The 17,735-nt window shown below is 42.9% G+C and overlaps 1 protein-coding gene and 1 non-coding gene across 3 annotated transcripts; one reads left to right on the top strand and one right to left on the bottom strand.

Moving 5' to 3' along the window:
* Window positions 1-708: 708 nt before the first annotated feature.
* TRNAV-AAC lies at window positions 709-781 on the bottom strand. The gene has a single exon. It is a non-coding gene; the product is annotated as a tRNA-Val (tRNA).
* Window positions 782-1,712: 931 nt separating this feature from the next.
* Window positions 1,713-3,983, top strand: ACTRT3 (actin related protein T3). 2 transcript variants are annotated; one of them, XM_028504591.2, is made up of 2 exons: window positions 1,713-2,424; window positions 2,967-3,983. In XM_028504591.2, exons 1-2 carry the CDS (start codon window positions 2,225-2,227, stop codon window positions 3,883-3,885), a joined length of 1,119 nt encoding a protein of 372 aa, XP_028360392.1. In that variant the 5' UTR covers window positions 1,713-2,224; the 3' UTR covers window positions 3,886-3,983. The 2 variants fall into 2 exon arrangements, with proteins under 2 accessions (XP_028360392.1, XP_035873555.1); XM_036017662.1 differs by having other exon boundaries at window positions 2,292-2,486.
* Window positions 3,984-17,735: the final 13,752 nt, after the last annotated feature.

The raw sequence follows: 17,735 nt of genomic DNA, 5'->3' as shown, positions 1-17,735 counted from the left end.
CGCTTGGGGTGGTATATTAAAAAACGAAGTGGTTGTTGAATGGTAATTTTATTTACTTGTAATAAATAAAGAACACAGGGGATTCATATCCGAAGCTCTGTCTCCCAGAAGGGAAGCTTAACCATTGATTATATACACGATTTGGTCAATTACACGCCAACTTCTTTGCAGTTGGCTACACTTACCTAGTTGAGTTCCTGTCAAGCTGATCCTGTTTACAGCTCGTAGGTAAAATACTATGCTACATTCTAACATTTAGTGAGAATGACCCAGATCTTGAGACCCTTGTCCTAGCTAACAAACTTATCTGAGTATGCCGTTCTTTCTGATTCCACTTTAATTTTTGTCGGAACCTTTTCTGATGAATTATTAATTCAGAAAAATGTGAGTCTCTCCTAGGTGTCAAGCATGACAATTTGTATTAAGAATACGAATAAAGCTTTGTGTATTGGGTCTCTGTCTGGCATTTAGGAAAATCTACAATCTTGGGGGGCAAACTAATGGAAAACCAAACGACGTAATACAAACAGTGCCCAGGAAGCGATAGGGCTGTCAGTTTTCACACTGATCTCCCTTTCTAAGCTGTACATTGTTTTCCCAGCATCAAGTTGTGAGTTGAATTTTTAAAAATGTAAGTTTGTAGTCCTTATTGCACATGGCATTACCGTGTCTGGTAAACACTGTCATTTAAAAATTCAGAAAAGAAGCTGTTTCCGCCCGGTTTCGAACCGGGGACCTTTCGCGTGTTAGGCGAACGTGATAACCACTACACTACGGAAACCTGCCCGTTATGCCTGCTTCAGGGAGCGCTATATATATAAGTATTGAACTTGCTGCTTGCTTTCTCTTAAAATTAACAGTATTAACGTAACTTTTACCGGAAAGAAAATAATAAAACAAGGAAAGAGAAAATAACCATATGTCCAGTGGAACAGAGCTACTATTTCAAAAGTTAGAATTTGCGTGTACTTTAAAAACATATTTTTAAAGCCCCCACCTACCCACTCGCTAGTTGCCCTTCTTGTGGGTACACTTTCTTCCATGGGAAAGAAGTGGTTATTACCTATCTTTCCCCTGCGTTGGACTGCTGAGAGTGCCAGGCGAGTGTCTGGGCTTCCCCGGCCTGGAAGGGTGCGCCCTCACGGAATCACTCCCTGATTCCACAACAGCGCGCATCGCCAAACCCCAGAGCCGGGATTTAGTTGGCGAGAAAGCGACTCTTCCCAACCGCTAGTGGAGGGACGTGTAAATAGCTTTTGAATTGCCTTCCCTGCTTCTGTAGATCAGAGCTTCTAAGTTGCGTACTATTTTAAAAATCCTCTTCAGGGTGTGCAAAATTGAGAGGGGAAAATCAGACACCAAGATGCCCTTTCTGGAACACAATGTTTTTAAGTCTGAGCTTCATATGACTTAAGGAATATTAGTTTTCTTGCAAAGAGAGAGAGACATTCTTAGGTTTAAAAATCCAGAAGTTTTCGTTTTGAGTTTCCATATTATCCCGGGATATAACCTGATGAGACTGCTTAAATAAACAAATAAATAAATACCGAGATTCTACCATTTTGCTTTTGAGTACATTATGCTTACAAACCACAGAAAACACAACCATTGCCCAGTACATAGAAACAATAAAAAAAAATTAAACTCACTTTAAATCCTAGCATTTTTTCCCTCCCTTTTCAGAAGTTGACAAAGTTTCAAAAGCAGGAACCTACCTCCCTGCTGGGACCACTTTCCTTTGTCTAATGTTTCCATCTTTTCCCATTTAACAGCGTATTCCAGAGCTTTCCCAGGCTCCTGGATTAACGCTTATTAACCAGAATTCAATGGCTTGGGGAAATAAAACGTTTTACAGCTCATGCAGGTATTAGAGAAAGCCACTTGTGAAGGGTTAGGTTGTATCTTTGGAGGCGGGGGGGCGCCTTTTCCTGATAAAGATGTTCCGGGATGCTGGAGGTCAGGGAGTGACGCCACGGTGAGACCCCCTGGCGAGCGGCGCTTTGGAGCTCACGGCGAGTCTGCTGAGTCTACAGGCCTGGGCGCCAAGGGCCCTTGCGGGGGGCCTTTGTGACGCGGCGTTCCAGGCCGTCTGCTCCCGCGCATCACTGGAACCTTGTAGCGCCGCCTAGGGGCTACACCCCGCACTTTCCGTCCTTTCGGCTGTGCCCGCAGCCGCGGCAGCAGGAGCGACCCGGCGAGCAGAGGTGGTGGTGCCGTGGGCAGCATGAGCAACTACCAGAGACGGGTGGTGATCGACAACGGCTCGGGAGTGATTAAGGCGGGCCTGGCTGGATCCCGGGAGCCCCATTTTATCTACCCGAACATTATCGGCCGGGCCAAAGGCCACAGTTGGGCGGCGGAGGGCGCGCAGGAGCTGTGGGTGGGTGACCAAGCGCAGGAGAGAAGAGGCTCGCTGAGCATCAGGTACGGCCTTTTTCTGACTGGCGGGACCCGTAGGGAGGGGAAAGAGCGTGAGCCCTAATGAGGTGTGTAAGGGTGAGAGAAAAGGTAAGGAAGCCAGGAGAGTCTCAGCTAGCCTGCGTTATTGCAAATGCGAAGGCCGCGAATCTCCGAATACCAGTCATCTAATGAGTGAATATTACTTGCATTCTTTATCTATACAAATGTACCCAAACCTATAAAGTTGTCATAAAATTCTAATTCATTTAAGAATGTTAGTTCATGCTACCTTTGTCATTTGGGTGATTTTCTTCGATGAAATATTATGTGAAGATGAACCCCGCCTCCGCCAACTTTTTTTAAGTCACAAAAGGTCTTCCAAAGTGGGTAGGGAAAATGGAAAGCAACAGAAATAGCAGAGAAAGGTAGTGCTACTTATGCTGGTAGTTAACTTCTCGGAGAGGCTCTGGCAGTCACTGACCATATAGGGATATTGGTGATAACTGTGGGGATTGACCCAGGTTTGAAAGGTAGAAACTGCCATTATGCTATTTTTCTTCCTACAGCTACCCAGTGGAGCGTGGTCTCATTACTTCCTGGGGGGACATGGAGATCACATGGAAGCATATCTATGACTACAATCTGAAGCTAAAGCCCTGTGAAGCCCCAGTCTTGATTACTGAGCCAGCACTGAACCCATTGGCCAACCGACAACAGATCACTGAAGTGTTTTTTGAGCATCTGGGGGTTCCTGCCTTCTATATGTCCATCCAGGGGGTGCTGGCTCTCTTTGCTGCTGGCTTCACAACTGGCTTTGTGATGAATTCAGGTGCTGGGATTACCCAGTGTGTCCCCATTTTTGAAGGTTACTGTCTTCCTCATGGTGTCCAGCAACTACATCTGGCTGGCCTTGACCTCACCAACCACCTCACAATGCTGTTGAAGGACCATGGCATCATGCTGCTTGGTGCTGCAGACAGAAAAATTGTTGCAGACATTAAGGAAACCTCTTGTTATGTGGCAATGAACTATGAAGAGGAAATAGCCAAGAAATCTAGTACTATAGAGAAAGCTTACCAACTACCTGATGGGAAGATGGTCAAGCTCCATGACCAGCTCTTTCGATGTCCAGAGGCCCTCTTCTCTCCATCTCTCATGAACCTTGAGACTCCTGGCATTGATAAGATGTGCTTCAGCAGCATAATGAAATGCGATTCAGATTTGAGGAATTCCTTTTTCTCCAATATTATCCTTGCTGGGGGATCAACCTTGTTCCCTGGTTTAGACAAGCGGCTAGTTAAAGATATAGCAAACGTGGCACCTGCCAATACCCCTGTGCAAGTTATAGCTCCCCCAGAAAGGAAAATATCAGTGTGGATGGGAGGCTCTATTCTGGCATCCCTGTCTGCCTTCCAGGACATGTGGATCACTGCTGCAGAATTTAAAGAAGTTGGTCCCAACATAGTACACCAGAGATGCTTCTAAGTACAGACAAATGGCTAGAAGAAAATGTTTTGAGTGTGTGGGACAGAAAACTTTGGATATTATGTTTCTGGGAAAAGAAAGTATTTCAATTATCAGAATGTCCATGTTTCTGTTGCATTTCTATAATGCAGAAAAATAATAGTGAAGCAGTCAACATGTTTATTGGGTAGGGCCAAATTAAATACTGGAGGAAACATTTTTTATTGATTGATTTGAGGAGGGCACTGATTTGTTGTTCCTCTTATTGATACATTCATTGGTTGAGTCTTGTATGTGTCCTGCAGGGGCGATCAAACCCTTGGTGTCCAGCACCAGCAAGGTTATGACCTTGTTGTATTGGGATGATGCTCTAACCAACTGAGCTACCCAGCCAGTGCTTGCAAATAATTATTCTTGACTTTGGAGATCTTCCATTTCCCTTGGAGAAAGAGCAATTTGTGATGTAACATGCTATGTGCTAAATGAATGACATAGATTTAAATTCAGTGAAACTTCAGGAAAGGTGCTATGAGTAAAAACTTGATAGCAGAGGTATGCCATCATGGATGGGGTGTCATTAGGATGAGTAGAGAGAGGGGAGAAGAGGAAAGATATCCAGAAAAGCATAATTGAAATGAGCAAGGGGCTGGAGATGAAAACGACAAAGCATATTCAAGGCATGTTCAATAGAATAGTTTTGTTAAAATGAAGAAAGCTCATATGGAACAGACCAAGAGCAATACTAGGAAAGTAAATTAAAACCAGGGACTGGAAGGCTTTGTGTTAAATGTCCTAAAAGCAAAGGGTAACAAAGATTTAAAAGCAGAAGACATACGGAAATTAGATGAATGTGTCAATAATTTGGAGGATAAATTTTACTGGAAAGGCTCTGGGGATTTGATGATCAGTTCAAAACTAGAGATAAAGTACTTAAGTCTTATACTCAAGATTGTGGGCCATAGAAATTAAAAGGAAGAAATTATGAAAAGTGGACAAGTCTTGGTGCCTAATTAGATAGGTCTAAAGGGGAAAGAGAGGTTTGAAATGATCTGTGTAGTGGAAAGAATGATGGCAGTATTGACATACAGTATTTAGTATCTGCCCTATGCAGATCATTTTACTCCAGTAAATCTGGACAGATCCTATTCCAAGGAAGCCAGCAGGCTAGCATAACAGGAGAATCCATACTTTAATTGTAATACAAGATGGAGAGTGATTTGGTGTCCTAAGAGAAGTATAAAACTGCTCTGGGAACACATAGAAGGGAATATGCCTTGAGGGCTCACAGAAGACTTTCTGGTAGATTTGGCTTTGAGGCAGGGCTTGAAGGACAGCTGGAATTTAATGGAGTGCCCTTCCCTCTGAATTTAGGGGCAGCATATGTGGGGTTGGGTCCAGGCCCTGCCACCTACCTGCCAACTGCCCAATTTAAGCAAATTATTTAAACATCTTGAAAATCAAGTTCATCTATAAAGAGTTGCTAATCCCAATATCTCACAGAGTTGTTGTGAGGTTCAGATAAGATGATGTCCCCAAAGGAACTTTTTTTGCTCACAGAATTAGAGAATTTATAGGTCCTGTTCAGATGCTGCTTCCTCCACAGAGTCTAAGTTGATTATTTGTGTCCTCCAGCACATTATATTACATGTAAGTCTACTGACCATTTTATTCATGCAGTCTTATGATTTTGTCTTTCTTCGTCATTAGATATGTTCTTAGAAGACAGGGATTGAGGACTTTACCTTTTCATCTCTGCCCCCTTCTCTAATGCTTTCTATGGTGGATTACAAGTAGGTATATAGATGTAGAGAATGGATCAGGAGCACATTCCTGGCAGAGGGAACACTAGGGCAAAGGCTCCAAGGTATAAAAATTATAGGCATGTACAAGTGGCAGTAACTCACTCAGTTTGGTTAGAGTCAAGGATTTGTTGGGTGGTACATTTAAATGTTTGGCATGTGTCTCCCATTATAGTGATTGTAAGCAAGAGTAGATCGGGTAAGTTGTAGAAACTGAGGTCAGCTTAAACTAATGCCGCACTCAGTCGATTCACAAGCACTGGAGAGATTGATCACGATTGCTCGCTTTAGAATTCTTGAAGTGCTGTTTTTCTAAAATGGGAATAATAATTTACCTAATTTAAACTTCAACATCCCAGAAAAATAGACAAGTATTATTCCTATTTTACAAGTTAAATTGAGATTTAAGTAGGTTAAGCGATTTAAGTTTAAATAGATCCTGAAGTAGCTTGGCTAGGTTAGGCAGGCACACAGTCCTTAATCCTGGTCTCTAAGTAGTTAATTCAACAACCAGCCTGGGATATTATGTAGACTCCAGCTTCTAACGTGAGGCTCTAAGTGATCCTTACAAGGTAACCTGGGAATAGGGAATAAAATATAAAAATTTTGTTTATATCCTTCCTGCTTTTACAACATTAAGGCAAAACCAATGTTCGAAAGCCCTTCCGAGCAGAAGAGAGATTTAGTCCTTACTCTAAGAAGTAGTTATACTGAATAAAACCCATTCTCTGCTCAAGATGTTGAAGATAATTCATTCTAAGGAGAAGGGACCAGGGCAGGAAGTTGGAGGCAACCCAATGGGGCCAGCCAAGATTGTGATTTATTCAGTGCTGCCTGAGAATCCAAGTTTTCTAAATGTCACGATCAGAGTTAAGTATCACTTTCTTGTATGTCCCGCCCTCCAATTTTTGTGAAATCTAACTTCCTGAAGTAGTCGAGTGCACAGTGCCTGATCTGCAGCAGATGGGGAACAGCAGTCTGAAGTACAAATTAGTTCTCACCTCTAATGTACATCTTAAGAAAAGACCCAAAGCTCCTCCGGGACGTGGGGATAGCACAGCGACTGATCTCATGACCGGAAATAGAACCTCAAAAAAAGAATCCGCCCCCCCCTCCCCACAACCCCGGCCGAATCTCGCGAGAACGATGGCGGGCGGGCCTTGGCCAATGGGCGCGGGCTGCGGCCCCTCCTTTATAAGGCGGTGCAGACCAATGCACGTCGGGTGTGGAGGGTTGGCTCCGAGTCGGGTGACGGTTGCCTTTTAATCTAACCCTAACTTCTTTGGGCGTAGGTGCCGTGCTTTTGCTCCCCGACCGCTGTTTTTCTCGCTGGCTTTCAGCGGGCGGAAAAGCCTTGGCCTACCGCCGTCCACCATCCAGTTTAGCGTTAAAAAAAAAAAAAGTCAGCGACTGGCTATCTCACCCGTCCCGGGACCCTGCAGTGCTCGCCCGTCCAGCCTCCGTGCCCCGCCTGGAGGCCGCGGTCGGCCTGGGGCTTCTCCGGAGGTGCCCGTTGCCGCCGCGAAGAGTTGGGCTCTGTCAGCCGCGGGTTTCTCGGGGGGCTGAGGGTGAAGCACTTGACGCAGGGAGAGAAACGGAGCGGGTCCCCGTGCACGGTGCACTTCTCTGAGCTGTGGGACTTGCACCAGGGACTGGGCTCGGACACGTGCAGCCTGCCGCGGGGCTATGGGGTTTGAGAGGGGTGCAGGGTGGCTTGGGTTGTACCAGTCCGTCTCCATTTGCGGTCCATGGTGGGCTTGTGGGCCTCCAGATCTGCACTTGGACCTGGGTGCTTGTAGGTTGCTGAAGGACACGTGAAGGCGCCTGCAAAGCTGGCCCAAGTGAGTGGGCAATAAGCTGAGTAGGCAGCCAGCCAGTCCTGTATGAGGCAAAATCCTTCACCTCTGGTTTTGTTTTTCATCATTGTAGCACAACGTAGTTACTGCTTGGGAATTTTCTTGAGGTTTTTGCTGCTCCCAAAGTAGATCTAGACCAGTTCAATCAAGTGTGGAAAAGTAGTGAGTTCATATTCATTCTCTCAATATTTTATAAGTATTTATTAATTATGAGAGCTAGTATGTTCTCAAAACAATGAAAACGTATTCCTAAATGGTCGTTGCTTTTCATCTTTGCCTCTGCCTTTGGATGCAAAATATTAAGTGGTATCAGACAGAAAATAAGTTTACAAGGAAATTTATATCCCCATCCTCATTCCCCAAAGAATTGGGTCTGGTTTCCTTTCAGAAAAGATACGCTGATGGCCCACTAGGTTAAACAAAACAACCCATGGGCCATTGTGCCCACTTAACCGCAAAACCTCACTCTAGGCTTATGTGTGAGCCTAGATTCATCCCAAGTCAGAGCCTTTATGTCCTTCAGGCAGCTATTCCGGGGGCGCTTGCCGAGGGAGAGTAGCCAGTGGCCTGTTATTACGAAGGCAAATCACCCTGCCTGAATCCTAACCTTATGGTCCAAAAGGGCCTGTCAGGAGGACCATGCCAAGTAAGTTTATGAATGTGTAGGTCTATAGTATCTGAGCCTATTAACTAAAGTAGGACCTTAAGTTTTGTCTAATACAGTTCTTAGTTTTATACTGTTAAGAAAAGTGGGAAAACCGGAATGCGTTGTTGCTGGTAATGTTCTCTAAGGAAAAAGAATTTCCCTCAGGCAGTGTGGTTTTATGGAAAGGATTCTCAGGGTGACTGAATGAAGTTCTAGTCCTGAATTTCTAGATTCTTTAAAGTAACCGAGGTTGCTTCACTGAGCTTCCTTTTACTCAGAAGGTGTGCCTTTTAAGATTTGGATTGCCAGGGTTCTCTCAACTTTAAGTAAACAGATGTCTTTTGTGCCTGCTCCATCTAGTGGTACTTTTGCTTCCTCACATTTACAAAGCTGGGGATGATGTCTGGCCTGGACAAAGGATGGCCATCTACTGGGAATCCTTTTCTCTTTCTTGTTTTTTAAAAAGAAAATATACTGTAATGATTTAACAAATACAATTCAAAAAGGAACCCAGAGTTGTTGTCTAGTTCTTACATTTGAAATACTTCCTCTGTCTTGTACTATTACAGGGGAAATTTCCTAGTATTATGAACATTTGATACTTTTTTTTTTCTGTTTTGGCAAAATGATTCTCTTAAGTTACATAATTTTGAAGTAAGAAGGGCCATCAAGGTCACCCACTGAGATGATTTAAATGACAACCTTTTGCAGATAATAAGGAATTACAGCAAATGTGACTTTGTAACGGAGCAGCCAAGAGGGGAGCCCCAAATAGGCATTTGTAGTAGAGTCCAGAGAACTTGGAGATAATTGGCTCCACACCACAGGGCACACCTGCCCAGAATGCTGGCAGCTGTGGCCAATTATGGGAGGAGCCAGAAATGGGGCTGCAGAGGAAGGTTAGCACTGGGATTTAAACGGAGGCACAGCAGCCATTGGGCGTCTCTCTTTTTGGGACCACACGTCTGTTTAAGACCATGTGGCTTTGGTGTCTTGGTTGGGACCATGAGGGTTTGGAGGTGCTCCCTTTTGCCACATGGAGGGTGCTGGGAGGACTGTGCATTTGTGGGGATTAGTTTGTGTTATTTCAAATGAATAATAAATTCCTTTCCTTTTCACTGATCTCTGGTATTAAGAGACATCTTTCCTCAGGCAGCCGACAAAACGAACCCAGATAGGTGGGGAGGCATCTCCTGTAGACTGTAACAACTTCTTATATTTTTCTTTATTTTTTTGAGCATTTTATTTATTTTTTAGGGAGAGGGAGGGAGAAAGTGTGGTAGAGATACATCAGTTCATCAGTTGCCACTTATATGTGCCTGTCTGGGAATCGAACTAGGAACCTTTTGATTTGCAGAACAATGCCCACCAACTGAGCCATGCTGGTCAGGGCTGTGACTTCTTATTGCTACAGGATTTAAATCCCTCTAACATTGATAGTTAGAGGAGCTTAAATTACTTGCGTAAGTTAATTATTTGCAGAGTCGGGACCAGCAACAAAGACCTTCCAATTTCAAGTCCCATGTCCTTGTTATGGTGCTGTGTGGCACCTTAATGTTGTCTGGAAAAGATGACTAATACTAACTCCATTCACTTTCTGGTTTAAAATACCATCCTCAATGGTTACTTGCCTGTGAGCTTAGTTTCAATCTCTCATCCCTTCTTCCTCCCTCCACAATCTTTGATGCGATTTTGTGCTGGAAAGTCCAATGTTATGTTTCACTATAATAGAAGGACAGGTGATCCCTGTTATTTGTGGTAGTTATGTTCTATAAAGTCACCATAAATGCTTAATTGGTGAATACTAAACCATTTCTCCTAGGGAAAATATAAAATGTGGGTCCTGTGGGCCTCTGGTCACAACATTTTCATCATCTGATCAGTGCATAATCTTGGTTTATTTGTGTTTCTGTTTAATGTACGTTATTGATTCAGTAACAATGAACTCATATCGAACAACACTGTAACTCATGCCTGTACAAAGCTTATCTAACACAAGAACACAAGTAATTTCTCTGTGAGGCCTGTTAGCCTTCCTGCACTTAGAAACCCAGACAGCACTGCTATGCTTGGGGGCCATTTTAAACAGCAAAATCACCAATGAAAAGCACAAAAAGAACACACACACAAAGTGTCACTAGATACACCACAAAAAAAGGGCACATGTTAAAAAAAGGCACTTGTTTACAGTGTTCTTTTTTGGAACAAGAAGGTAGAGTACCACCTTGTTTGGTCTTAGTGGAGAACCTTCTTATTTGGTGACTCAAATTTTTCCCTGCTTGGCACATGTCCATAAATGCCTGAAAACATTGGAGATATTGATTTTAGGGTTACAAATAAATTTTAGTGAGTTGATTAATTCACAAATATGGAATCCACCATTTGGGGGGATCTGTTGTACATCAAGGTCAATGTGACACCTGTACCTGAGTCTGTAGGTGTCCACATGGTCCCCGAAGTACTCGGGGCTTCTTTTATGCCTTTCATGTATTGAAACAAGTGATCTGCAGAAGTGGCTTTGAGAAGGAGTGAAGTTTGAAGGTAACTATTTGTCCTATTTACTCTCTGTTACTTATTTTGAATTTTGAGTAATACAGGAGGGGGATGTGAGAATGTTATGCTCCTGAAGGAAGCTATAAAAAGCTTTAAAAATGAAAAACATAGATTTTGTTTTGTCTTTAGAATGAAGGGCTTCTTTTTTAAACTGCTGGATCAGCTGTAGTTCTTGAGCCTGAATATGACATGAGCTTTAATTCACCTCGTCCTGGTTCTGCAGTCAAAGATTTCAGGTTAGCTTGGTTCAAGACTTAAGAGACAAATAGATGGCACAAGCATACCTGTGTGCCCACCTCCACCTCCACTCACACAAAGTGTAGGGGAAGAGAGAGGGGTTTTAAACTAAAACAAGACTGAAATGACAAAAGGTAATTATCATTCTTCCCCCATTTATTTTTTTAAGGTAATAATGTGTGATGGAAATAAAAACAGCAAAAATACCTGAGGCTTAGGCCAGATTTTGTAAATCTAAATGTCTGCAGTGGACATGAAAGCTATAAAGGAGTGAATCATGCCAAGAATACGGAAAATAGAGCCTGTGGAGATGTAACAGGGTGCAGCCAAGAGGGGAGCCCCAAATAGGGGATCTTTGTAATAAGATCCAGAAGAGCTTAGAGATAATTGGCTCCATACCACAGGGCACACCTGCCCAGAATGCTGGCAGCTGTGGCCAATTGTGGGAGGAGCCAGAAATAGGGCTGCAGAGGAAGGTTAGCGCTGGGATTTAAACGGAGGCACAGCAGCCATTGGGCGTCTCTCTTTTTGGGACCACATGTCTGTTTAAGACCATGTGGCTTTGGTGTCTTGGTTGGGACCATGAGGCTTGGGTGAGAGTCAGGACCATGAGGGTTTGGAGGTGCTCCCTTTTGCCACATGGAGGGTGCTGGGAGGACTGTGTGCATTTGTGGGCAGCTTTAGTTTGTGTTATTTCAAATGAATAATAAATTCCTTTTCACTGATCTCTGGTATTAAGAGACATCTTTCCTTTGGCGGTGGACATAACAAACCCGGGGGGTTCCTTTCAGGTAATAGTATATTGTCTCGGCTGCCCTTGGCCCCTCCTTTTGTACTGTAACAGAGATGGTGAGGAAAATGGGTGTCACTTTAAAAGGGGGAAGTAGCCTTGTGGGAATGGAGACCCAAAATTGCCAGTACTTATGTAGAGGACAAAAAAATTTAGACTTTATGTAAACACTGATTTTTAAATGTTGGTAGCTACTTTGAAATAAAATTTAAATATTGTGTGGGTGTATAATGAAGAATTTGTCTGGCCTTTGTTCCTGGGAAGTAGCCTTTACTTCCTTGGAATTTCCTGAGTGGTAAGAGTGCCTTTCATAATCATGGCAGTCCTCTCAGACTATACCTGATAGTTTATGACATGACCCACAGTGAGGCTGGTCACGCCAGAAAGACCAAAAGATTGTCAGTCTGACCTGGGAGGGGAAGGGGGCAGGAGACTGAGTTGAGTGATTCAACCAATGATTCAACCAATCATGTCAAAGTAATGAAGCCCCAATACAAATTCTGGACAAACTGAAGCTTGGATGAGTTTCCCTGGTTGGCAGTACTCTGTATTGTCACATCAGTTCATTGAGAGAACAATGGAAGTGTCACATCGGAGACCCTCCCAGAGCTCACCCTGTACATCTCTTGCTCTGGCCGGTTCAGATTTGGATCTTTTTGCTATAATAAAACTGTGGTCATCAGTACTACACTTTCCCGAGTTCTGTGAGTCATTCCAGCAAATTGTCAAACCTGAGAGGGTAGTGGGGACCTCTGCATTTGTATCCTGCTGGTCAGAAGCAAAGGTGGCCTGGGGACCCCTGAACTTGTGACTGGTGTGGGTTGGGTGGAGGTGGGTAAAGGGTGGAACCGGGGATCTCTATAATAGTGTCAACCATGAAAATAAAGTTTCTTTTTAAACCGTTTGAGATAAAATTTGGCCCATTATGGGCTACTAATTTATGACTTTTGGCCTACACAAATTCAATGATACCAGAAGTTAGGAATGCCTTCCTCAGAAATGGACTTTGGGCCATCCCATCAGTTCAAGGCCCATGCAAGATAATTGTATTTGAGAAGAGGCTATGCTGTTGGCATCTTTTATAGGTCCCTGGGAATATGACTAAAGATGAATTTCAAAATTAAATTTCAATAATATTCTGAAATAGTAGTGCTACTCCTTCCCCACACATAGGCCCTAGGAAGTTTGTCCCAGTGGCTCTGCCTGAGGGATAAGCCTGTCCTTTGGTGTCCATCCCGTCAGATCCTGGGGGTGCCTGTGAGGAAGCTTCTACCATCGCTTGGTGGAACTGAGACTATTTCCCCTATCACCTTCCTCTATCCTGATTCAGATCTCCCCTCTTAGAAAATCATCAAAGTGTACAGTGTCTTTATTTGTGTTGCCTCAATTCTCATTTCTTCGTCATGTCCTTCCTTGAGCAGTGTGGAAACAGGAAGAAATGGGGATGAGGGTGTCCTTGTGGGCAAGCACTTTTAGCCTGTGTTCTGACCTAGCCGGGGACACACTGTAAGTCACCCAGCTTCAGGTTCCACCTCTCTCAGATGGGTATGCACACACTTACCTGGAAGGGTGCTATTAAAGAGGAGAGGCGGGTCTTATTCTTCTCCTTTGCAAGGAAAGCTTTTACACACTCTGATGGGAGTACTGTGGCTGCTTTCGCAGGAGAATTTTGTTTCGTGTTGTGTCTGTAGGTAAGGGAGGTGTGGGTGAGGATGGAAGTGCTCCTGGCTTGGTAGTGTGTTCTGTAACACTAATTGTGAACTAGATGCACACCCGCAATAAGAAATGTTGTTCTAGATGATGTTTACTATTTTGTATTTTGTCTGGAGGGCTGTAGGTTTTCACTTTGATGATATTTATATGTGTGCCATGGCTGTCTATATTGGAAATGTTAAAATGCATAATTATAGCTATTAAAAGCAATTTTAGGAAAAGCCGTCAGAAAAAAGATGTCAATGAAGACATGAAAATAATTGAATTTTATATTAATTTTTGAATTAGGTTACTATAGTTAAAGTGAAAAAAATTATATATATGTATCATTTGTAGAAAATAGTTCTATTTACCTCACAATTATTTTTTAGAATGCACGTAGCTTAACTTAAAACAAATGGCTTATTTTCAACCTTAGAAGAAAAACTCAATTAAAGCAGCAATTGAACTGTAATGGCACCAAGGAGTTCAACTTGACCTCATATGCCAGATGATAATCATCTTTCAAGTGTACAAACAAGGAAGCATAGTTATCAAAGAATGAGAAATACATTTGTTCAAAGACCATTTACTGCTTTAACAAGAGGTGAAAGCTTGCCAGAAATGTATAAACACCTAACACAGTGCTATTCACAGGCTTAACACGTTCAAAGACTGGGGGTGGGGGGGCAATTTAAGAACATCTTTGAAGTTGTGGGTATTCATCATTGTATCTAATAATGCGTACTTTCTGGAGTCCCTCTTCAAGGAGTGCAAAGCAATTTATCTGACTTATTTTCATGGCATCCTTGTGAGATAAGGCAACTACCATTATCTCCCTTTTGCAAATGGAGAAACGGAAACACTGGGAGGTAAAATCACTTGAACAAGGTCAGTAGCAGGCCCAAGAATTTAAACACACACATTAAAGCTTTTAACTTCCATTTTCGTTTACAGAAAACTAAACAAACAATTTAAAAAATAAAGAATCTCATACTGTTTTTCCTCTTAAGTTAAAGAATAATTAATGGTCAATCAAGTTTTCCCTGTCTAAAATCAGGCTTTTCACAATAACTAAAATCTTATTGCACTGGAGTGAAAGAAATATTTGCAAAGCTGTAACGTTCATTTAACAAACACTAAATGCCTAGTCTGTAACATGTGCATTGTTCAGGATGTTGAGACTTCAAAGGTGAGAAACATACTCCCTGTCCTTTAAGGTCTCCCTGGAGCGAAGGAGTATACATAAGCAGATTATGTGTTGCAGTTCAATGCTATTTAAGTTCAACTGAATTCTTCATTTTATCCCTCAAACCTATTTTCTTCTTCATTTTTCCCATCTCTATGAGTACCACTGCCATACACCCAACTGCTCAAACTATTAATCTGGACATCGTCCTGGACTCACTCCCCCCCACCCCACCATATCATCTGGTCTGTCTGGAAAATACATCCTGAAACCTTTTAGTCTAATCCATCACCATTTCCACTACCCTAATCCAGTTCACTCTGTCTTATGAAGACCTTTTGACTTGTCCCTCTGCTTCTTCTCTTGTCCCCTACTCACCACCAAATCCTTCCTCACAATGCAGCCTAAATGATCCTATTACTGTACAAAATGCAAACTGAACAATGTTTCTATGTAACCCTTCAATGGTTTTACATAGCATTTGGAATAAAATACAAAATTCTTAACCAAGATTTTGTATAAATTGGTCCTTGCTTACCTCTCCAACCTCATTTGAACCCCTCTTCTTTTGCATCATGCTCCAGCCACGTGGCCTCCTCCAGTTCCCAGGACTTGCCAACCTCTTTCTCACCTTAGGTCCTCTGCTTTAATTGCTCCGTCCTGCCACTTGCAGTTCCTGGCACCTCTTCATTTCTACCTCAAGTTAAACACCACCTGCTCAAAAGCTTCTCTGACATCCCTTTTAAAATAGGTTCCCCTTGGGACTTCCCACCAAGATAGAGGCATAAGTAGATACATTGTACTTCCTTGCACAACCAAAAGAAGGACAACAACAAATTTAAAAACAACAGCCAGAACTGACAGAAAATCAAGCTGTGTGGAAGTCTGACAACCAAGGAGTTAAAGAAGAAACATCCATCTAAACTGGAAAGCATTATGCTAAGTGAAATAAGCCAGGCGGTGAAAGACAAATACCATATGATCTCACATTTAACAGGAACCTAAACAACAAAACAAACAAGCGAAATATAACCAAAGACACTGAGATAGAGAACAGGCTGACCAGAGGGGAGAGGGGAGGGAATTTCAGGGGAAAATGGGAAGGGTTTGCAGGAACAAGTATAAAGGACACATAGACAAAAACTAGTGGGGGTGGAAATGGGAGGGAGATGAGGAAGGCTCGGGGGGTTGGCTGGGATGGGAGTAAAAGACAGAAGGCTGTACTTGAACAACAATTAAATAAAAAAAAAAAAAGAAGAAACATCCATTCAGTCAGGTAGGAGGGGTGGAGATGTGTAGCTTAGTGGAGAGGACTTGCAGCAAGGTGGTGGCTAGAGGACAAGAGGCTGGTGGGGGGGGCAAGGTAGTGGGTGGTGGACGGGGCAAGGTGGCAGTTGGCGCAGCAGGCAGTCCCACATTCGCTTGTGGATAAACCAGGAGGAACAACTGGAGAGCAAGACAGATCACACAACTCAGGGTTCTAGTGCAGGGAAATAAAGCCTTAAAGCCTCTGACTGAAAAAAACCCCCAAAACTTGTGGGGGTTGAGGTGGTGGGAGAAACTCCCAGCTTCACAAGAGAGTTCATTGGAGAGACCCACAGGGTGCTAGAATGTACACAAGCCCACCCACCGGGGAATCTGCACCAGGAGGGCCCAATTTGCCTGTGGGTAGGGGGAAAAGTAACAGAAAGCTGGCAGAGAGCCGAGCAAGTGGCATTGTTCCCTCTTTGACTCTTTCCTCACATACAGCACCACAAGACAGTGACCTGGGTTGCCCCACCCTGGCAAATACCTAAGGCTCCGTCCCTTACTATGTAACAGGCGTGCTGAGACACACACAAAAAAAGTTCCAAATGAAAGAACACATCAAAGCTCCAAAAAAATTCAAGTAAGTGTTGAAAAGATAGCTAACCTATCAGATGCACAGTTCAAAACACTGGTAATCAGGATGCTTACAGAAATGGTTGAGTATATTCACAAAATAGAGGAAAAAGTGGAGGCTATGAAAAATGAAACAAAGGGAAATCTACAGGGACAGGAAAGAAACCGGCACTCAAATCAACAGTTTGGACCAGAAGGAAGGAATAAATAATCAACCAGAACAGAATGAAAAAGTAAGAATTCACAAATATGAGGGGAGGCTTAGGAACCTCTGGGACAATTTTAAATGTTCCAACATCCGAATCATAGAGGTGCCAGAAGGAGAAAAGGAAGAGCAAGAAATCAAAAACTTATTTGAAAAAATAATGAAGGAGAACTTCCCTAATCTGGCAAAGGAAATAGACTTCTAGGAGTTCAGGAAACTCAGAGAGTCCCAAAGAAGTTGGACCCATGGAAACCCACACCAAGGCACACTGTAATGAAGTTACTCAAGGTTAAGATAAGGAGAGAATCTTAGAAGCAGCAAGAGAAAAGGAGACAGTTACCTGTAAAGGAGGTTCCATTAGACTACCAGCTGATTTCTCAAAAGAAACTTTGTGGGCAAGAAGGGGCTGGAAAGAAGTATTCAAAGTCATGAAAGGCAAGGACCTACATCCAAGATTACTGTATCCAGCAAAGCTATCATTTAGAATGGAAGGGCATGTAAAGTGCTTTCCAGATAAGGTCAAGTTAAAGGAGTTCATCATCACCAAACCCTTATTATGTGAGGTGCTAAAAGGACTTATATATAAAAAAAGAAGATGATCAAAAAATATGAACAGTAAAGTGACAACAAACTCACAACTATGAGCAACTGAACCAAAACCAAAAACAAAAACAAACTAAGCAAACAACTAGAACAGGAACAGAATCACAGAAATGAAGATCACATGGTGGGTTATCATGGGGGAAGTGGAATGAGGAGAATGAGGGAAAAGGTACAGGGAATAAGAAGCATAAATGGTAAGTAAAAAATAGACAGGGGAAGGTAAGAATAGTGTAGGAAATGTAGAACCAAAGAACTTATATGTATGACCCATGGACATGAACCAAGGCAGGGGGCAGGGGGAATGTGGGTTGGAGGGGGTATGCAGGGTGGAGGAGAATAAAGGGGGAAATGGGACAACTGTAATAGCATAATCAATAAAATATATTAAAAATATGTTCCCCTTCTGCTTATTGCCTGTCT

Source organism: Phyllostomus discolor, chromosome 2 (genome assembly GCF_004126475.2).
Source record: "Phyllostomus discolor isolate MPI-MPIP mPhyDis1 chromosome 2, mPhyDis1.pri.v3, whole genome shotgun sequence".
NCBI classification, from domain to species: Eukaryota; Metazoa; Chordata; class Mammalia; order Chiroptera; family Phyllostomidae; genus Phyllostomus; species Phyllostomus discolor.
The sequence above is the reverse complement of the archived record's forward strand: the minus strand, read 5'-3'. Positions and strand labels throughout refer to the sequence as shown.

Bases quoted from the DNA above. Each gene is read 5' to 3' on its own strand.
- ACTRT3 (XM_028504591.2), top strand. From the start codon at position 2,225: ATGAGCAACTACCAGAGACGGGTGGTGATCGACAACGGCTCGGGAGTG. The intron at 2,425-2,966 runs GTACGGCCTTTT...TTCTTCCTACAG, and splicing joins AGAGGCTCGCTGAGCATCAG to CTACCCAGTGGAGCGTGGTC.